The 22,919-nt window shown below is 48.9% G+C and overlaps 1 protein-coding gene across 2 annotated transcripts in view; it reads right to left on the bottom strand.

The window, feature by feature from the left end:
* PGM2L1 (phosphoglucomutase 2 like 1) overlaps nt 1-22,919 on the bottom strand; it is a 579,912-nt gene that overhangs the window by 14,485 nt on the left and 542,508 nt on the right. For both annotated transcript variants that reach the window (XM_078658581.1, XM_078658582.1), the window contains one exon: nt 4,778-4,911. In XM_078658581.1, the coding sequence (XP_078514707.1) occupies nt 4,778-4,911 (134 nt within the window). The remainder of the gene's footprint in view (nt 1-4,777; nt 4,912-22,919) is intronic.

Below are 22,919 nucleotides of genomic sequence, written 5' to 3'. Positions count from 1 at the left end.
CACCGGCGGATGAGTTTGTCCGCCCTGGCATTCAGGGAACCTGCCAGGTGTTGAACCACCAGGGTGATGCCCTGGTGTTCCAGCCATGTCCAGAGGCGTAGAGCCTCCTGACAAAAGGTCCACGACCCCACCCCGCCTTGTTAGTTGCAGTACCACATGGCAGTGTTGTTGTCAGTGAACGCCTGCACTACACTTCCCCGGACAGAGGGAAGGAATGCCTTCAGTGCAAGCCGGATCGCCCGCAGCTCCAGAAAGTTGATATGGAGCCGGGACTCTGCCGGAGACCAGAGGCCTCTGATCTCCGCCTCTCCAATGTGGCCCCCCCATCCCAGGAGGGACGCGTCCGTCACCACTGTGTGCTCTGGTTGGGGAAGGAAGAGGGATCTGCCGCTGACCCAATCGCGGTCCGTGAGCCACCACTGCAACTGTCTCGCAGTGCCCTCCGGGATCATGAGTGGTAGGACAGGTTGCCCTGATGCTGTGCCCACTGAAACTTCAGGTCCTACTGCAGAGCCCGCATCCGCCACCTGGCGTGATGCACCAGTAGGATGCAGGAGGCCATCAGCCCCAGGAGTCGCAGCGTCAACCTGACTGAAACTCGGGCTAAAGGCTGAAAGATCGGAATCAGAGCCTGAATATCCCGAACCTGCTGCTCCGGAGAAACCCGAAACTGCACCGAGTCCAGAACCGCTCCGATGAAAAGTAGCTTCTGAGAGGAGCACAGGTGTGAGTTCGGCACGTTGATGGAGAACCCCAGCGAGTGCAGGAGAACGGCCGTAGTCTGGAGGTGGGAGAGGACTGTCTGGGGCGAGCCCGCCTTCAACAACCAGTCGTCGAGATAGGGGAAGACTGGAACCCCTGATGTGCACAGATGTGCTGTGACCACCACCATCACTTTCGTGAACACCCGAGGGGCACTGGTGAGGCCAAAGGGGAGCACGGTAAACTCAAAGTGCTCGAGGCCTACCGTGAACCGCAGGTAGCGCCAGTGGGCCGGCAGGACGGGGATGTGGAAATATGCGTCCTGCAAGTCCAACGCTACCATCCAGTCTCCAGGGTCTAGGGCAGCCAGTACCTTAGCTATAGTCTGCATCTTGAACGTCTCCTTCCGGAGGAAGCCGTTGACGCTCCAGAGGTCCTCTTTGCCCTTCTTGGGTACCAGAAAGTAGTAGGATTAGCAACCACGACCTACTTCTGGCCCAGGAACGCGCTCGATGGCCCCCTTGGCCAAGAGGGCCGTAACTTCCTCCCGCAGAAGTTGCAAGTGATCCCCGACATGCGGTGGTACTGCGGTGGCATGGCAGGAGGGGTCGCCTCGAAAGGGGAGGGAGTAGCCCCTTTGGACGAATTTCAGCACCCACCTGTCCAAAGTGATGGTACACCAGTGGGGAAGGTGATGGCAGGCCCTGCCCCCCACTGGCGTTGAATGGGCCTAAAAGCTCGGACTAGGAAGGCTTTGAGGCAGATGCTGCGGGAGTGGATGTGGACTGACCCGGCCATCGTCCCCCTGCACCGCCACGGCAGTTCCCATGTCCGCGACTGCGTGGAGGTTGGTTCTGCGGCCTGTGGCTTGACGAACGCGTGGGGGCGCCCCTTCCTTGGCCACGAAAGGGGTGAAAAGCAGAAGTCTCTTGGCGCTGTCCCGACTGGCCCAAGGACTTGGCCGTAGCCCTGGAGTCCCTGAAACGCTCAAGCTCACTGTCTGCTTTGTCGCTAAAAAGGCGACGGCCATCGAAGGGCATGTCCATGAGCGTGGACTGGACATCCCCCAAACAATTGGCGGACCTCAGCCAGGCGTGGCGACGATCGCTACCGTCGTGGAAATCGCTCTGTCCAGCGAGTCCATGGTATCAAGTCCACATCGAATGGAATAACGTGCTGCATCCCGCCCCTCAGCAAGAGCTTGGACGAGCCGTGCCTGGGCCTACTCGGACACTGGGGCAGCACGTCCGCAACCGTATCCCACAAGGAGTGGGTGTAACGGCCCAAAAGGCAAGCGGTGTTGATAGACCGCAACCCCAGACCGAGTGAGGAGAACAGTTTCTTCCCAAACTGGTCAAACTTTTTGGATTCCAGATCTGGAGGAGCAGTCGAGAATGCGGTCTGGGACGTAGAGGCCTGGATGACCAGACTCTCGGGGTGGGGTGTACGGACAGAAAGCAGGGGTCGTCCGGAGCCGGGCGGTGGCGTCGGGCCACGTTTCGATCCACAGGGGGCACTGTGGAGGGCTTGGACCAAGTGCCATTCAGAATTTCCGTGAGGGACTCATTAAACGGCAGCAGAGGCTCCAAAGAGCTTACTGTTGGCTGAAGCACCTCAGTGAGGAGATTAGTCCTCACGGCCGCAGCATGGAGCTCAAGAGCCAAGGTCTTGGCTGCCCTGCGCAACACCACACCATAGGGAGCATCCTCCTCCGTAGCCACGGAGGGAGAAGAGATGAATCCAGTGTCAGGCGAAGTATCTAGACCACTGGCCTCCCCTAGCTCATCTGCCCAGTCCTCAGACCCCTCCCCGTCCTCCCCTTCATCTGTGTCCTGATAAACAGGCAGAAATGACAGAGACGGGTCATAGGTGAATTGCTGACCCACCGACGCCGGAGACGGCGCCGCTCTAACTTCGGACCCAGACCGGGGCTGAAACCGGGGGCGTTGTCGTCTGAAAACGACGTGGGGAGTGGCACCATCGGGGTCGGCGCCAGCGGAGGAGTCATTAAGGTCAACTGGCGTCGACCGGGATCCAGGCCTGGATCCCCCAGGGCCCTGCGGCGTCGGGACTGAAGTCGACGACGGGGCCAATCACCCGACGGCGCCGGGGCCGGAACCGTGGCCCGCTAGGACACGGTGTCGAGGCTGCAGGGCCCTAAGGCACGCCAGCAGGCCTTGACGGAGGGAAGTTAGTCCTCATGGCCACGAGGAAGTCATGTATCTCCTCCGACGTCGAAAGCAGTCCAGGGACCGAAGGGTATGGGAAGGGATGCAACGCCTGTGACTCTGGCGGAGCCGCGTGGGCCGTGTCACCCAAACCCTCAGCCGAGTCGCGTGACCGGCGAGGGGAGTCAGAAGAGCGATGACTTCTTTTTCCTCGACTTACCGGAGGACTTCGAGCCAGACGAGTGGTGATGGCTCGACGAGCGTCGATGGCTGCGGCTCCGCGACCGGTCCCTCAACTTCCTCCTCGACCGGGACCTCGAGTGGCACGGAGCTGCCTGCCAGATCTCGAGGTGCTTGCGGGACCGCTCCCGCCTAGCTTTTGAGGTCAAAGCCCGGCAGTCGGGGCACGACTTGTCGTTGTGGTCGGCCCCGAGGCAGTAGAGACACCGGCGGTGGGGGTAGGTCACCGACATCAGGCGGTGACAGGCATCGCACGGCTTAAATCCAGGCATCCCTACCGGCACCAGGAGTCGATATCGACTCGAAAAGAATAGGCAAAATAGGCCAAAAAGTTAGTCAAAAAGTGACTAGGGTAGGCTCTTCCTGGATCTGCCCTTGCTGGCGCAGAAAAAAGAAGAACGGACGTCAGTGCACAAGGGCGGCCTCTAAGTACTCCAATTACGTCATCCTGGCAAACACGACGCCGACGACGGACGCGAAGCCGCAGACGACGCCTACCGACACACGCAAGGGTACTGCTGACGAAAACTTTCCGGATCCAGTCTAACGTCTGGGGATATTCTAAGGTAAGGAATCTAACACTAACCTGTTTCTTTCTGATATTGTGTCTTATGCAGGTGGAATTATTTTGGCAGATATTGGAATGACTTCAGTGTAGTGCCCTTCAGCACGTCTTCCAACTTGGATCTCCCCACTAGGTTCCATTGACAAAAACCCTGCAGGGAAGTCACGGTGCATAGGTAAGTGCCTTGCCAGAGAGGGGTTGTCCGAGTCAAGGTCCCACGCCATCCCATCGGTCTCACTTTGTATAGCTAGAGCTGAATTACAGTTCTACTCGCGGGGGAGGTGCATTGAGGTTTCTAGAGCTGTATAGGAATTGGAGGAGGGGAACCCCTAATAGTTGCATCTTTGTACTTATATACCAATGTGTGGGTACTCTGTCAACATTTTTGCCTGACGACTAAGAGCACCCATAGATAATGCTTAAACTGAACCTCTCTAGCTAACTGGGCTAATTATAATTTCCAATGTCAATGGCTTTTGGTTAGCATTGACTACTATGGTGCAGAAGCCCTTAGTGAATCTATGGGCTACTCGTAAAGGCTAGAGGTATGTCTGTGGCAGACAGCCGCTCGAGAAGTCCCAAATCCATTGTGAAATTGTCAAAAGTTCAGCTTCATATATCACCTCAGTTACAAGGAACCCACAAAGGCTGTGCTGGATGAATTATACCATAATCTTCTTGGCAATAGATGGTGCTAAATTAGGCATTTTGTTTGCCAATGTCAAAAGCTCTTCCTGCAGAACGAAAGGATCACTACATATCCAAAGGCAGCAGAATCGATTCTAGGCTATTTATTTTCTTCACCAAAGAGGGCTCTCTAGCATGTTGCCAAGCAGTCAATTACAGCACTAAATTTAACAAAGACCATCAGATACACTTGAACTAGGGATTGATATTAACACCTTATTGTTATCCGGTCCTTGGCAGCCCCTTAGAAAGGTGCATGATACAGAGGGCTCTTTCATACGGAGATGAGCAACTCCGTGCATAGACGCCTCTGGTGATTTTGCTTCCTATCGAAACTCAAATTTCAGATTTAGTCATCAGATAAGAGCAACACAACACACCAGAGAAACAAAGCTTTGAATGCTTGGGCACTCACCTTTGTGTGGGTGAGCCACACATCTCTGCGTAATATTTTATCTTTGGTTCAGTACCGCTTGTCCTGAGAGTAGCAACACAACCATTTTCAAAGGTGAAGGTGATCATCTGGCTGTTCTTACTCAAAGGCAGCACCTAAACACAACAGTGAGAGATTATTGCAGCAGTGAAGTTGTTAAATTTAAATTTTGTGATTACGAAAATGTATCCTAGCTTTAAAATAGTTACTGTGGGAGAAGGCAGAATGTTCCGATTTCAAACCATGTATAAAACTTGCAATAACATATTTGGCAACCTGTTCCAAAGTTATTCACCTTTGGTAATGCTATTTCTGATGGATGGATCAGCCCCCCTAAAGTTCCTTGCAAAACCCTCAAATGGGCACCACTACATGATCTAGACATTTTCAGCTGCTTAGCCAACACCTGGGGCAAGGTAGCAGTGCTTGATGCTGAGCTGTAATCTGCCAAGACTCAGATTTCATAGCAGGCTATATAAGCCTCCTTGGTATTGGTGACATCAGTTCTGACTTAGTTGCCAACAAAACAAACTGATCTCTGAATCGTGCATCCCATTATGCTGCAATTGCTGTAAATTCATAGTTATGCAGTAAACGTCACAACAGAATTGCATAATTCCCCTTACCTTGAACATTTTTCAATGTTTTATCAACAATTTATTCATGAAATGTTGAACTCAAACATTCTAAATCCAGTCAATGCCCAATGTTCGCTGCACCTTGACGAGTACAGTTTCAACAATCTTTCTACAGATAAAATGTGTTTAGGGTATTTTTTCCAGAAAATATCAAATTCCTAACTACATAATTAAGTATGCAGGTATTGTTCTCTACATTTTATAGAGGACAACCAACAGTACAGTCCAGTACTGTACCTCATATTTTCAATAAACGTCGTTCTGTTAAACACACACATTTCCAAGCTAACTACCTCAAAATAGACATGTAATCTAAAGAAAAAACAAAAGGTAACGTATAATATGGTCCTTTATTGCCACCTTGGGCTTTAACCTCTCAGCTTTGAGATGTACCCCTCAATGACCACCGTGAATAGTTTCAAACAGAACTATAGTTAATTTTAATTGTATGAAATGCTTAAAGAGGCTAACCTTCCTGGAACAGATGCTGTAGAGGACTTTTCTAACGGCTGACACTCTAAAAAACTTCTGTTTTAACAACAACGCTTTTTAAATGTAGGTCACATCTTCTGTGTTGCGCTCTGCAAATGTCAGCTGGAAGATGTTTGGCATGCAGAGTTGCAGTTGCTTCAAATATACAGCGCAGGGGACAACCAGTCTTATATTCGCAAAAAATGAAGGCTGCTACTATCCACCTTACGATACCCAGGTTGCAGACATTTCTTCGGGTGCCTAAAGTATACAAACTGTACCGCTTTTGGGAATCTGGGAATGTCTTCGTTGAGTGCTCTTTCCCCTGCATTAATTTGATGGAAGAAAAAAAGCTTAGAAGACTACTGGCTTGTTTTAATTAAGCATTTTCCAGGTTTTCAGGAGCAGGCCGGTAAGCTTAGTGATGCCATATGTTGATGGAGAACCTGCCATCTTTTTCTGTGCAGTAGGTGTATACTCCTGGCAGGAGGTTGCAGGGCACCTCCAATAGCTGAAGAAGGTCCATGAAACAATACCCAAGAGTCCACTATGGAGCTATGAGAATCAAATGTCAGAACTCCCTCTTGATCGTCCTCATCACTCTCAGAATGAGGGAAAGAGATTGAAAGGCATAAGGAAAGGTCTTGTACACTTTCCACCCCAGTCCCTGATGCAACTGCCTGCTGGACACTAATATGTATTTACTACTGACAAAAGTGCCAAATAAATCAAACATCTGATGACCCCGTTTGCATATGATCCCAACCACTATTTCCTGACTTAGCTGCCATTCATGGGCCATATACAGTGTTCTGCTGAGGGTATCTGCCCATGTTTTGGTGTTTCCTGGAACGTGTTCTGGTGTTATGAAAATGCCATGCTTTTTTAGAAACTTTACTTTTGGTATTTTTAACAGAGGTAAGATACCGGAAAAGAGGGCAAGAAATGCCATTCTTGATCACCCAACTCCTAAGCATTTGAGGCCCTACGAAAGAGTGCAACATCATCCTTTCCTGATTATAAAAAAAGGTGCTGCTGGTGTTGTCAGTTCTCATTAGGATATGAATATTTGACAGGCTGAAGATTAACAGCGTACACCTGAAAGCTGATCTTAATTCCAGAACATTAACCTGGAGCACTTTCTCTTAATGCATGTAAAGATCTCTTTCCTCTAAATTCTGAAAGGGAGAATCCCAGCCTTCCAAGGAGGAGTCCAATTTTATCATGTAATAAGATGGTGGTGACTGAAAACGGAAATCTATTGCCACGTTAGCTCTCAACTCCCCTCACAACCAGGCATCCTCAATCCTGCTAATAACTAGGATCTTATCCTCTGAGGATCTAGAAGATTGGTGCCATTGAGAAGTCCAACTCTTCCTGAAGATTATGCAGCTGCAACCACAAAGTGGAATGAGAGAAATACATGAAGGAATCATTCCTATCAGTAATTTGAAAAGATGGACCAATATGGTCAGTAGTTTTAGAACTTGCATGTAAGTGCTTCCAGCTTAAGAATCCTCTCTTCCAATGAGGAAGCTTGCCCAAAATGGCGTTCTTGACAGTGCACAGAAGAACAAGTTACTTCCCTTCCGTAACTCCTTATCCGGTAGACACTATCTAGCCGCAGATTTGTTATTTTAGGATTATGGCGGGTTGGTCGGTTAGGAATCTGAAGCTAGATAGAGTCTCTTCCAGATAAGGCTTTACTGAAGGTAAGTAACTTGTTCATCTGGTAGAGACTTCTAGCCACAGATTCCTTACCTTAGAATAGACACCCAAGCAATACCCCCCAAGCGGAGGGTCTGCAAACACTATTTAGACCAGAAAGTCCAGTGGGACCTAATAAGCAAAGTACCTGTCCCAATGAACCTGACTGTCCAAGCAGTAATGCTTCTTAAACGTGTGCAGGGAGACACACATTGCTGCCTAGCTGATGTCCAGGACACAAACTCTGCGTGCTAAAGAAGTAGTGGCTGCCTTTACTCTTGTGGAATGAGCACGCAAAACTTGTGGGGGTTGCTTCTTGTCCAATATGTAGCAGATCTTAATGCAGAGTACAATACATTGGAGGATTGTTCTTTTACGCATGCCCTTTCCTTTCTTAGCTCTGACATATATCAAGAAGAGTTGGTCTTCTGCCGGTAACGATTGTGTGTGGGCAATGAAGAATGACAAAAACTACAAGGTTGAATGACAGAACTCTTTTTGGGTCCAGTCGGTGAAGTCTCTCCTCCTTAGAAGGTAGGCAAAGTGATAGAATGCCCTACGTGGAACAGGGTGACTACCTTAGGTAAGGATGCTCAGGTCCGGATGGACCAGTTTGTCTAGAAAGAAAGAAAAGTATGGAGGCTGAGATGACAGCGCCTGCAGTTCACCAATCCTCTGGGCAGATGTTATTGTCACCAGAAACGCCGTCTTGTGGAGTCGAAGAGGGTAGGTATGAAGCAGCTCGAATAGAACAAACATTAGAAAGGTAAGAACCAAGGTAAGGACCCATTGAGGCATAATGAAAGGAGCTGGAGGAAACATGTGCTGCAGATCTTTACGGAACCTATTTACAATAGGGAACTTGAAGAGGGAAGGCTGATCTTGTAGTAGTAGGAAGGCGGAGATGGTAGATAAATAAACCTTTAACATGCCCAATGCAGATCCCTGCTGGGGAAGGGCAAGGATAATCAAAAGAAATTGGGAAAGAGGTGCAGATAAAGGGTCAACCTATTTCACTGTACACCATTCCACAAATGTGTTCCACAGGCCGGTGTATACCGCCTTTGTGGAGGAATGCTGAAATGCCAAAATAACATTACAGACCTTGTGTGAAAGGTCCAAAGCTGTCAACTCCCTCCCCTGATACTGCAACAGGAGAACCTCCCGAAGGGACGGCCTGATAGGAGGACCAATAGACATGCTCAACAGATTGGGATACCAGACTCTGAGCCCAGTCCAGGGCCACAAGAACAACTTGGGCCTGGTCGTTCTGAATCTTCTTGAGAGCTCAAGCAGGAATGGTATGGGTGGAAAGGCGTACAGGGGGACAAAGCTCCCCTAGAAATGAAAAGCATATCTGAGTTGCCTTGGAAACTCTAGCGCGCAGAACTGCAGACATTGCGCGTTCTCTGCAGTGGCGAACAGATCTAATCAAGGTTCTCCCCACTGCAGAAAGAGAGCTTGCACCACCTCAGGTTAGAGACGTAATTTGTGATCAGTTAGGCATCTTCGCCTGAGTTTGAATGCTCTAGCATTTAGAGAGCCAGGTGTGGAACCACCAGGTAAATACTCTGATGTATCAGCCGTGTCCTGGCAGAGCAAAGAGATATGGTCCTCTGTCAGCCTGTCGCAAGTGGGTGATATGGATGGAGGGGTAGTTATGAAGGGGGGGGAGAAGCCCTTAGGACAATCTGGAGAACCCAGCGGTCGGATGCTAATCGACCTCCAGTGGTACAGGTGATGGGCAGCAATGATAAAACCGCTCTGCCTAGTGAGTTGGTCATATACAGCCCATAGCATATGGTGAAGTTAGCTGCATTCCTTCTGTCAGCAATAGCTTGGGAGAGTATGGCTTGAGCCTCCTCTGAGAACACAGGCAGCACCTGCGCAACAGAGTCCCAAAGCGAATGGGAGTATCGGCCCCAAAGGCGCACAGTGTTCAAAGACCCCAGTCCCAGGCTGGCGGAAGAAAACATCTTCTTTCCAAAGGTATCCAGCTTCTTGGATTCCCTGTCGGTGGAGTGAAAAGGAATGTGCCAGTATTTATTCTTCAAGTGGAGGCATGGACCACCAAGCCCCCCTGGGTGGAGAGCTGGTTGAGTAAGTTGGGGTCACCTGGGGCTATGGTGGTGGTGGGCATTAGTTCTATTCACAGGAGCCCCGGTGCGGGGCTTGGACCAGGCCCCGGGACGTTTGTCTTGACAGCCATGGAGGGCATCCGAAGGTCCAGGACCTCTGCACCATCCTCACCCCAATAGCAAATGAAGCTCCTTCCTCTATAGTCATGGTAGGCGAAGAAACCAAGCCAGTATCTGGGGCGATGTCCAGTCCACTGGCATCTGCTTAATCTTAACAGGTGTCCTTGGGGACATCTATGGGCTAGTATTCATAGGAGTCCAGTGTCCCCTCCTAATCATCACCAAGTCCTTGCCCACAGGAATAGGGCACAGGCTCCGGCCTGGAAGTAATATCTCTAGTCAAGTCGAGACACCAGACTCTGCTTCCGATGCCACCCATCCAGCTCTGTGTCAGAGTCAGGGATGAGTATGGAGGTGGCGCCGGTGGTGCTAACGATGTCGGTAAAGGAAACGTGCTGGGAAAGGTCGAGGTGTCTTGACTGGCATCTATCCAGATACATCCATGGATCCAAGGATTCGGGGGCAAACATGCTGGCGGAAAACCAGAAGGGCTCCTTCCCAAAGCCACAAGGCCTGGGAGTGTGCCAGCGTGGTCAGGCCACCCAAATATGATGTGCATGGTCTCCTAAAACTCAAGGTGTTGGGAGGTGGGAGCTCTGGCTCCAAGAAACTCTGGGAAGCATGGAGACGACCATGGCCGAGGCTCAACCATTGAGCAAGGCCTTGAATGTCGATGTCCCCTCATCACTTCGGATGATTTTGACAGACGGGGCGAAGTTGAAGTCCTCTTTGACTTCGTGTTCTTTTTATGTTTGTGGGACTTACCTGAATGCCTCTATGACTTTGAGTGAGGCGACGAGTGCTTGGAGTGGCTCTGTGACCAATCACAGGAAGTTTCTCTTGACCTGGATCGAGACCATTGAGGCGTTACATGTCCAGCAGCAAGGAACTTGAGGGGCCACTCCCATAAGGTCTTGGGGTGCATGACGCGACAATCGACCCAGGTCTTGTAATGTAATGTAATGATGTCTTGTAAAGCGCATGAATCACCCCACATGGGGTATCTCCGCGCTGTAGACCGCTGGGGAACCCGTCCTGGCTTTCCCTGTGAGATTGTCCCTACTGGGTATCTCCAAGGTGAAACCAGGCATCCCCGGCGCATGTGGGGGGCCGTTGTGGAGATGAGGCAAGCTAATGCCCAGAGTTGCCGAGTGTGATCCCTGGTTAGAGTAGGCACTGAGGCGAGAATTATCGAGTCCGCTGACCCTGGTCCACGACCCTGCCGCGTCGGGAATTGAACCCTGGTCTCGGGCCGTCCTCTGCTTCCGGGTCTGCCGCCTCTAACCAGTGAGCCACACCACTCCACAGTCTTGGTGTCATGGTTGCGTTCGAGGCACAAGAGGCAGAGAAGGTGTGGGTCCGTCACCGACATTGACAGTGACAGGTGCCATAGGGCTTAAAACCAGCCTTTTTCATGGACATCCCTGCCACACCAGGAGACAATGTTTCAAAAATCTTCTACAAAAAAGGTTGTAAAAAGGTCCGTCAAAAAGTGACCGAGGGTAGCTCTTTTCCAGATATGCACTGAGTGGCGTGGAAAAAAAAACCTGATCAGCGCCCTGGAATGGTACCTAAATAGGCATGCTGCACGTCCCTTCCTGCGTGGACAACGCAACACGGAATCAAATGACACCTACCAGTGTGCAGGGGTTTTACTCAAGAAAGATTTCTGGATCCAGGCTGATGTTTGGGAATAATTCTAAGCTATGGAACCTACTGATAGAAGTCTTGATCAGATACTGGATGTATTTGGTAGGCTTGAAGTTCTATTTGTGCAAACTAAGAGAAGCAGAATTTTCAGAGAAGGCCTAATAAGGCTTCTGTGGCTTTGCTATACAAAAATACAAGGGAAACCCGAGGATATATAGAGACCAGGCGGTACGTAATGGTTCAAAGGAACAAGGGTCCCTATGACCAACAATCTTACATTTGTTGATGAGTTAGAACCAGACCTGATGTACATGAAAGCAAATAAGATCACATTTATTTAACAAATAAGACAAAAAGGGTGGGTAGAAACAGAAAACAGAACAAAAAAATCATATTGACAAACTCAGTCAATATTATGTGTGACCAAATTAGAAAATCATTTTAGCCACAAATACAAAGCAGCATATCCACGCTATGTCAAATATTGTAGACAGGGTCAGTGTGCAAGAGTCAATGACGTTTCGATCCTATAAACATACCAGGCTCTTCAAAAGGACATTACAGAATGATACCGGAGAATATTACTCAATAGCACGGAAGAAAGGACGTGGGGAGAACTCCAGTATGGAGTGGAAAGGCCTAATAAAGGAGAGCCTATAATGCACGTAACAACGCTGCATCGGGAACCTTGAGGTCTTGAATTATTTTGAGAGCAAACACAGCTAGGGTCCGGTTGCAGAATTGTGTCCATAATAAAACCAGAAAGCAGGGTGGGAGAAGGGAAGGAGTATTCACCCGCTGTGCACCAATCTGAATGTGTGAAGCAAGTATATAGCACAAGTATCCAATGAGGGACAGGTCTCAATGAAACCAAGACGCGGAAAGGAAGGGAAACAATGTAACCACATCGAGAAACCAGTAGCCTTGGTTGGTAATTACAAACAACCCAACACCGGGGTAAATAATCTGAGGATTTCAAATGCGTGTGCCGCAACGGGGGAAGGACACGTCAAAGCCATCTGTGCCTTCAAAAGCGCAGTGGATTTGTTGCCATTGAAATTAGTTTTCTGTTTATTAACCAGTCATTAAGGAAGGGAAACATTTTATTTCCTTCTTGCCTAAGGAAAGGAGCCACTTAGACCATGCATTTTGTTAAGTTTGAGCACTGATTTAAACCAGAAAGGAAAAACTTTGAACTGGTTTTGACGTCCAGCCACTTACAATAGTAGCTAACTGCAATACTTGGGGTGTATGGAGATTTGAAAATACATGTTCTGCAAATCCAACATCATGTACTCCCCTATCCTGAAGTAACTGCAACACCTCTTGTAGACTGACCATTCTGAAACATTTTGAGCTACGACATTTCCAGAATGGGGTGCCATTCTCCAAGCCCTCTTGTTCCTCAACCTCGTGTTCCTCACTTGGAATAACCTGAATTAGAAATCTGTCATTAGCTGGGATTTGGGATAGGCTTCTGGGCCCACTTTTTATAATGTGGCCAGAATCTCTGTGTGTAACTCCTGCAGGTGTTGGTGCATCATTCTCCGTTATGAATCATGAGGTGGTCTCTGAACAAACTCGAGCATGTGACCAAAGAGGATCCAATTCAGCACTCACCTGGTGGTGATGATCATGGCCCACTGAAAAGAAAATCCTGCCAACGTCAGACCCAGAGAGAATGGGTGTGGAGACAGGGTTGGTGGGGCCAGTCAATGACAGCGCAAAGAGCCCTAAGGCTTGGACTGGTTACCACCTTGCTTTTTGGGCTGTCCTTTAGAATGAGGTGGTGTGGCTGGCTAGTAGGGTGACAGGTAGTTTGATTGTCTGTAATAGGGAACCTGAGGTTGTGGTTGTTGGTAAAGCAGAGGTTTAAAACCTCCTTGGTAAGAAGGTTAACCTCTGCCTCCCATAACCCAAAAGAGTGAGCGCTATTAATACTGTAGAATTATCAAAGATCCAACTGCACCTGCGTAAGTCTTGGAATGTAGAGCCTAGGCTACATGCCAGCCAAGTGGGTTAAAGCCACAGAATGGCATTTCTATGATTCGATGCTGGATCTTCAATGTAGCCAGACAATTATTTACTTTAATGAAAGTAGACACTAGAGAAGAAATCCTGTTACCAAACCTGTCCATTATATGACCTTTCCTGTCAGGTTGGAGTGTACAGGGAGAAGGGTTGTGAGAACAATGTTGTATAGCTTGCATTTTGACAGTCTGCATCTGGATGCCCTGTTAGAAAGGCTGACATACTGTCTGGCACTCTAGATTTCTTAACCACCACTGTGACCACGGAATGTGAGGAGGCTGATGCTGGCATTGTCCTTATGCCTTCCTGCCATGTGTGTCATTGTTTGGATTAGGCTTTACAGACTTTTTTCACATCTCTTTAAAGTCATATATTAAACTGTCACTATGGGGTGGAAACACGCTATATTGTCAGGCAGCAAATACACAAGCAGTGGCATTGTTTTGTCTATTGTTTGGGCAAATCAGTCCACCATCTCAGATGATTGTGTGCTTAGGCAGTTGAACAACTGACCTTTCTCTTTCTCTTTGGCTGCCCAGCTATTCTTGTCCTCTTGCTGAAGTAGTCTAACTGGTGCCTTTGATGGTATAGTTGAAGTAGGGGTTGAGGATGGGCCAGTATGATTGGTGCTGGTTGCACCAGTTCTGGTTTCTGAGGCAGAGAATGATCTGTGTGAGGTGTTGGACTGGTGGGACACTTCTATAATAGTCCTACACCATACAAAGCAAGTCAGACTAGGTCGAAGCAACAGCAAAAGATCTAACACCAAATGAAGTTGGTGTTACTCTCAGGACTAGCAGGAGAAACTTATTCATAGTGTACTGGTCTGACTAGTTGTACCAGGTACATTTTACAACTAGCAAGTCTGGTTTATTTAAGAAAATTAATGTATTAATGAAAGTCACTACTTTAACAGTCGGTTTCTGTACAGAAAGCCAATGCAGCTTTTTTTTTGATCAAATATATTTTTATTGACAGTTGCATTCAAGTAAAACATTTCAGCCAACAGATAGACAAAGCCCTAGTGCAGTGCCGCCCCAAAATCCAATGCATTTAGCAGGAAGCCAGTTACGGAGCAGAGTACCTTGAGTCCGCGCAAGAGGGCTGGAGTCCCGCACCTTATTTAACTGTCTTTCAAACCCCCCCCTTACCCCGCCTCCCAGAGGACCTCCCTAACCCCAACTACCCCGTTCTCAGAACTAACCCTTACCCCCCCCCCCCTTCCGTCCGGTGTGTATAGCTATGTAGGTGTATGGTGTACAAGTGTGTCCTCCACTGACTCCTCACGTCCCATCTCCTGGCGGCGTATGGAAGTCATCAACTAGTCTAAGGACTCTAAGATACTTGGGGCAGGTGAGTTCTCAGAATTTTTGGGACAACAGGGAGATCAAAGGTGCTCATGTTTCTTTAAAGACGTCTGAGGACTGTGTGAGGGACGCCTGTATCCGCTCCATCCCCAGTGTATACCACAATCTATGGAGCCACCCTGTGTGAGTGGGTTTCCTAGGGGTACCCCAAAGAGAAAGAATATGTTGCGATGCTGCCCCTATGGCCAGTCCCATTTGGCGACCCCGAATAGATTTGAGTGGAAAGGTGAGTTTGTTGGGCAGGCCCAGGATCGCATACGCAGGAAAGCTGGGGATCTCTGTATCGAAGCATTCATCCACATCCCGAAGGACCTCCACCCAGTAGTCCAGCACCATCGGGCATTCCCATAGCAGGTGAAGCATGGTCCCTATGTGTCCACAGCCCCTCCAGCACAAGGGGTCCCTGCGGGGGTTGCTTTTGTGTAGGCGCTCTGGCGTCAGGTGCCAGTAATAGGGCACCTTCACCGCCGCTTCCCGGCTGGCTACATTACGGGCCGTATGATGCGCCCGGTAGTAGATGTCCTGCCATTCCCTGTGTGAGAGCTCGCGTCCCAGTTCCCTCTCCCATCGCTGCTGGCCCGCGGATTTATTCGGTGGCTGGGGCGGAGTTAAAATCTTGTACAGTTCAGTGATCGCCCTTTTATCCGAGGTCTTGGCAAGAAGCCATCTCTCATAAGGACTGAGAGCACGGCCCACGTGCGGTATGATGTCCTTTCCAGTGAGCCAATGCCTCAGTTGGAAATATTGATAATTTTGCGGGTTATTGATTGAGTACCCTTCCTGTACGTCCCTAAGTGACATAAAGCCCTGTGTGTCGAATAGGTGGCCTGCGGAACTGCACTCGGTCAGTCTCCACTGCGGGAAGGAGCCAGGGACCCTTCCCGGAGGAAATGCTGGATTTTCGAACAGTGGAGTCATTGGAGAGGGGAAGGATGTGAGGCCGTGTGTCACTGCAACCGCATCCCAGACCTGTAGAAGCGTTTTGGTGATGGGTGGTTTCTTAATGTATGCTGGTCTGTCCGTTCGAGCCAAGAATGGGATCTTCCAAAGCGGCATCCCAGCCATGGCCCGGTCCTGGAATAGCCAGCGCTTCTCTGACATTGGCCTGGACCACTCCAGGAAGTATCGCATCTGTGTAGCCTGAAAGTACCTCCGCAGGTCGGGGACCCCCAACCCTCCCTCCGTGGGAACGCGTGCGAGCAGGTCTCGCCGCATCCTTGGGCGTTTGCCTGCCCATACATATTGCTGTATGGTGTCTTGCAACTTCTTGATCATGCCTATCGGGGGGGTGATTGGGATGGTTTGAAACAAATACAGTATCTTTGGTAGCAGGGACATTTTAACCGCTGCTACCCGACCAAGCCACGAGAGCGGCTGTTGTTTCCAACGCCGAATATCCTCCTGGACATTTGTGAGCAGTTTAGTATAGTTCAGCTCCACGGTTTGCGCCGTATTAGGTGTTAGCTCGATCCCCAAATATGGGAGCGCGGTACGTGTGGTTAGCCCACCTATGTTAAACAAGCCCCTGTGGGCTTGGTGGGCGTTGCACCCCAGGGGGAGAACGATCGATTTGCTAACATTCATCTTAAAGCCCGACACCTCACCGAAACGTTCCATCTCTTCCAGGAACGCTGGGATCGAGACCCTGGGGTCGTTAACAGCCACCAAGACGTCGTCTGCATATAAGCTGATCGTATGTTCTTCGCCCCCAAAAGTAATGCCCTTGATGGCCCGATTGTCCCTCACTCGTTGGGCAAACGGTTCTATGTAGAGGGCAAACAGTAGGGGCGAGAGCGGGCAGCCCTGCCTCGTGCCGCGGCCTATGGCGAATGGTGTGGAGCTCGTTCCGTTTACCTGAACCGTTGCCTGAGGGGAGGTGTAGCAACTAGCCACCCATGCCCTGAACCTCTCGCCCATTCCAAATCTCCCAAGCGTCCGGTCAAGGTGGATCCAGTCAACCCGGTCGAACGCCTTTTCAGCGTCGACCGATAGAAGGGCTGCATCCGAGGCGTTAAAACACGCTTTATCGATCAGGTGCAACAGGCGTTTGGTGTTATCTGCGCTTTGGCGGGTTGGGACAAAGCCCGCCTGATCCGGCTCTATTATACCGGGGAGACAAGGGCCCAGTCTTGCAGCCAGGATCCCCGTGAAAAGTTTCAGGTCTATGTTCAGGAGGGAGATCGGCCGGTAAGCCGCGCAATTAGTCTTGTCCTTGCCCGGTTTGGGTAGGACGATAACCGCCGCTTCCAGCATCTCTGAAGGGATCGATCCCGGCCCCTGGAAGGAGTTGAACAGCTTTGTTAGCACCGGGGCCAGGAGGGGGCAAAAGGACTTATAGAAGCCCGCAGAGAATCCATCCGGGCCCGGCGCCTTTAGCGGCTTGAGGCGGGCGATAGCGGAGATCACCTCGTCCAAGCGGATAGGAGCGTCTAACGCCAGGGCGCTTGCCTCGTTGAGGGCCGTCACATTAGCTCCCTCCAGGTATGCTGTTCCCGCATCCGCAGCCGCGATGGGGTCAGCCGCATACAGTGTAGCATAGAATGTCTGAAATGCTTTGGCTATAAGGTCGTCGTCCCGAAGCACCCGGCCCCCATCCTCGCGTATGAGTGGGATTTTGGCCCGGACCGTTTTCGCCTTGAGCTATTGGCTAGTAAACGACCCGTCCTGTCTCCCCCTACGTAGTACATATGTTTAAGGCGCAGTGCGGCGTATTCCGCCCGGTCAAGATCCAGGCTCGCCAACTGTGCCCTGGCCGCTTTTAGCTTGCGCCAGATTCTAGGGGCCCCCGTGCGACTATGCACTTGTTCTAACTCCAGCACCTGTGCCGATAGCTCCTGGCGGCGGTCCTTCCGTTCCCTGTTGTCTGCTGCCGAGATTGCAATCAACTCCCCCCTAATAACCGATTTGAGCGCCCCCCCAGACCGCTGTTTGAGCCACCTCCCCCGTGTCGTTCTGGGTAAGGTAGTCCTTGATTCTTTGGCTAATCTGCTCGGTGACTCCCTTGCGGGAGAGTAAGGTTTCGCGGAGGCGCCAACTGCCCTTGTGCGCCCGCTGTCGTGGTACCCGCATGCGCAGCACCACTGCATCATGGTCCGATAGGGCGGCCGGGACAACTTCTACATCCAGTGTCATGGGGGCCAAGTCAGTGGAGCTAAGGAAATTATCAATTCTAGCATACGTGTGGTGCACATGAGAGTAGAAGGTATACCCTGGGGCTGTATGGTGAGCCTCCCTCCAGGTGTCCAGAAACCCCCGGTCAGTGAGCCACCGCTTCCCTGCAGTGGACAGTGCCCCTGAATCGCCAAATCTACGACCTGACCTGTCCTTGACATTATCCATGACCAAGTTGATGTCCCCGCCAATCAATATGTGTCGTGAGCTAGTGCCGAGAACCTCCGAGAGTGCCCCCGTAAGAAACGCCTCCTGTTTTGCGTTAGGCGCATAGATGGTCCCTATGGTAAGTGATAAGCTCCCAATGTGTATCGTGTGAGCTAGCAGCCTGCCCTTAATCTCCGCCACTTTGTCCCCCACCCTGCCTTTGAAGTGTTTAGCAAACAGTAGGGCCACTCCTGCTTTTTTCTCCGTGGTGGAGGAGTAGAGCTGAGTTGGAAACGCTTTGGATCTCATGCGATGCCAGTCTTTAGCCAATAAATGTGTCTCCTGTAGGAGACACACCGCTGCCCAATGCAGCTTTTTAAGGAAAACGGAATCATACTTACTGAGCACACATAGAAGACATGTAGCTTCATTTTGGATGAGTTCAAATGACCATAGGGATCTACAGAATTTGTCGTGAATATTCAAATAAAAACAAATCCTAATCCCCATTGACACATGAGAATGCAGACCTAAATATGATTCAGTGCAAGTCCAGAGGTTCCAGACACGTGATTATGAAGCAAGATGGAGGCACCCAAAGCAGCCAACCAGATGAAATAATGTATGTGGATTTTCCAAAAAGTTAAAAGAATTCAGTTTTACTGGGATTAAATCTTTAGAATGTTGGCTGACATTCAACAACCAGACACCAGTAAACAGACTGATAATAGATAATCTGAATTGAGAACAGATTGTAAGTGTGGCGAAAGACTAGCTATAAGTAGAGTTTTCCACCTACTAGTAGTCAAAATTAACTTCATCCTAGTTTTCTTTTCCTGATAACTGACTTGTCGCTGTGATAGATTAATGGCGGGTCTAAAGGTACATTATTCTGTGATTCTCCTTCCAAATTCAGGAGTTTCATTGGATGGTGTGGAGAAACTTTACTGAAGACTGTTAGCAGGAGGCAAGACTGACACCATTGCCGTAGCTGAAGAAACAGTTGCACGAGGACAGTTTTCAGACTGTCGTAGACAAATCTGGAGTAGACCGTGGATTTATCTACAGCAATGAATTAATGGTACTAGGTGTTGATGAGGGTATTGGCTCTGGCAACTTACAGGAAGGAGGTGCAATGGGGACAGTGATGCCAGCAGCTGTCATAGTGAAACACGTCAAAAACCGATTCATGAGTATTCCATTGGCCCTGTAGCTCTCACCCGTGTCTCAAAGAACACTTTGATCTAGCATCTTGTTAGATTTCTAGAGGCCGATTTTTAAAGATGATATGAAGCCAACTCCTCTACTGAAAAAGACATTTTAGGCATCTTACATCCTTTTTTTTTTTTTTGGTTGCATATTTATATAGCGCAAACTCGACCTGAAGGTATTGGAGCACTTTACATGTACACTGTATTTACATTACACATTCAGGCACGGGGAGATTAATTGATCTGCCCAGAATCACAGGATGTAGACGCAACCGCGAGGCTCGAACCCTGGTCGATTGATAGTTTGTGTAGACTTTATCATCAGAGGAATTGGATCACAGGTCCTCTTCTTTTTAAGCCAACTCAGAAGTTAACCTTCCTAGTCTGTCAGTATTTTGGATGAACATTTGTGCATACCTTGTAGTCTTTTGGTTAAATTGTAGGCTAGTGAGAATAGATGCAGTCCTAGTAAGGCTCATTCAAGTACAAGCTCTTCTTCCCACAAGAGCCACATAGCTAGAATAGAATCCACTTTGGTGATTCAGCCACGTCAAAACCACAAAACTGTTCCGCAAGACTAAAATCCATGGGAAAGGGCAACTAGCTCCAGAAAAAAAGGAATCTTAATCCAGGGAAAAATAGATGTAGAAAACCTCAGATATGGAATAACTCTAAGCAGAACTCTGAGTGGACTCCCTTTAACATAAAGTGCAGCAACACTCAAAAGTATAGTGGCATTTGTGGAGCTGTCACCTCATTGGCGGAAGAATGGATGTTATTAAAAGGGTGTCTGATCTACTTAAGTGAGGGTTTCATAAACCTTTTAATAATGCAGATGCTTTTTTAATACTATTTTTAAAATGCAACAGTGGGTACTGCCAGATTAATGATGGGGAATCATTCTAGCACGTAAATCCGTTAAAGAGTCAATACTGTAATGTAATGTAATGTAAATATATATTTATAGAGCGCAGCTATCACTCCAGGGAGCATCTTGGCGCTGTAGCCCGTAGCCTAGGTGGAGTGGCCGGAAAAATTAACTCACACATCAGTCTCATCAACACTAATCTCCCTATATCTAGACCAGAGTCATGCATACTGTGTCTGAAAGGTTGAAAATCCAAGTTTTCAGAGCCTTTCGGAACTTGTTCTCAGCGGAGATGAGGTGCAAGTTGGGTGGAAGTTTATTCCAGGCTCTAGCGCCCAGTGTTACAAGAGATTTTCCTCCCTTTGTGGACAGCCTGAATTTGGGGATCAGCAACAAATTCATGTTGGCCGATCTAAGGGTGCGTGTTGGTACATAACGTCTAAACCAGGGGAGAAAATACTTGGGTCCTTGCTGGTGGTATGCACTGAAGGTAATCACCAAAATCTTAAACAGTATGCGTTTGTGGACAGGCAGCCAGTGCAGGGCCCTAAGCACAGCCGAGGCAGAAGACCTCCTCGGCCAGTTTAGGACCAGACGGGCGGCAGCATTCTGGACTAACTGCAACCTATGCAGGACTGATCGATTTAATCCTGCATATAGACTGTTGCAGTAGTCCAGACGAGATGTTATGAGTGCTACTGCCACCGTCTTCCTGGCTGCCAATGGGAGAAAGTCAAAAACCTTTCTAAGTCCCCTGATGATATTAAAACAGGACCCTGCCACAGCCCCTGCTTGCTGTTTAAAAGATAGTGCTTCATCAAACCTAATCCCTAGGTTACGGGTCGTGTCGATAGTATTAGGGGGGATCTCTGCGTCCAGTGGCCACCATAATCTGGGGAGAAAGGGTTTTGGGGCCCGAACGGTATAATTTCGGTCTTCCCGGTGTTACATTTTAGATGGTTTTTACGCATCCAGGCAAAGGTTGCGGCGAGGCAGTCTCTTAGATTTTCCTCTGCCTTTCCATTTTCCCCGTCTAGTACAAGGATGAGCTGAGTGTCATCAGCATACGACATGGTGCTGATGTGAAAAGATGTAATCAGCTCAATCAGGGGGGTCATGTATAGGTTGAATAGTACCGGGCTCAAACTGGAGCCCTGAGGCACCCCTGTTTGTATGATTTTTTCTTCAGAACAGTGTTCCCCCAACACCGTGACCTGCCTCCTGTGGCTGAGAAAGTTCTTTAACCAGTCCAACACAGTTCCTGCTATCCCCACTGCTACTAGGCGGCCAATCAATACGGAGTGTGACACCGTACAACAATTCGTTGCTCTCCAGGTTCCATAAATATTGTTTGACAAAAGGATGCAGCAAGGACAGCATAGCAGCATCATAAGCTCACCTCTAAGCAACGCGGATTTTGCATCAACCCCTCTAGTGGAATGCATTTGAAAACAATCTGAACAAATGTACACACCAGTCATAAAAATGTTTAACAGTCAACAAGGTCCACCTAGAAATATTCTGCTTGCAGATAGACTTCAACTTACCTAAGATATTTCCTACAAGCCTCTGTTACATGTACATGCAAATAAGCATCCCTCAGTTTAAAAAAAAAATCAGAGAGAAAAAGACAGGTGGTGCTGCTGCTTTAAGAATCTACCTTCTTAACCAATCTGCTGTTCCGGCTACCGTAATGAAGACAAAGTTAGCTAGAGCCTTTGAAGTGACACTATTGATTAAATGTAAAGCTAGGAGAAGCCAGGCCTAATGCCTACCCTGTCACCCAAGTTTCCTTGAATTTGTGTAAAGAGGCATCAGCCTTTTCCTCAAAAGCTTTTTAATTATCAAAGGACTGATCCATTACCTGGGCCTGCACATTTAAAGAAAAATGGTCATGTGCATCACTGGGGCCCATCCATCGCACCGAGGTTTGCACAGTGACCAGATGTGTTTGCATGATTTTATTTGAGGCAGCAACACCATCAATCAACAGGTTCTTAAAATTGCATACGAAAGCCCAGAAATACTGCCTGTACTCCTCAGTCAAATTCCCTATTACCATCACACGGCTTGGTACCACAATGCATAATTGAATGTCAAAAAAATCATTAGAAGATTTCAAGGAAGAATGGTCAATGCAAAAATCTTGTTTCCTATGGAATCTAATCTATTGGTTCACCTTGTCAGGCGAACTGCAAGACTAGACTCCTTCTTACCCTTAGCTGCAAACACTTGAATAATCAGACTCTCCTGAGTTGGCTGTCTTAACAAAATGGTAGGATCTGTTGGAGCTAGTCTGTACTTTCTTGCCACAGACTTTGAAAAGGTAGGTGTAAACTTCAGATCTCTGCGCATCTTTGAGGCCAAAGGTGCACCAGAGGGACCTGAACAGTACCAAAGATGCAGAACCTGGCTTCCCTGAAGCCCTCAATCTGTTGCGATGTCGGTGGTGTATTTGGGGTGAATCTGGATCAATTGCAGAACCTGGAAGCGAGACACAGTGACACTGACACCCTTGTAAATTCTCTGAAGATACAGTGGAAGATGGGGACGAGCCCCACTTGGCTATTCTGTGTTTCCTTTCCGACTTTGATTTGGACTTGACCGGGATGAGGACTTGTGTAGCTGTAATGACCTCAGGAGTGGGTCCACGCTCTTGACTTCG

The sequence above is a fragment of the Lissotriton helveticus genome, chromosome 8 (genome assembly GCF_964261635.1).
Source record: "Lissotriton helveticus chromosome 8, aLisHel1.1, whole genome shotgun sequence".
NCBI classification, from domain to species: domain Eukaryota; kingdom Metazoa; phylum Chordata; class Amphibia; order Caudata; family Salamandridae; genus Lissotriton; species Lissotriton helveticus.
This window is presented reverse-complemented; position numbering and strand designations above follow the sequence as displayed.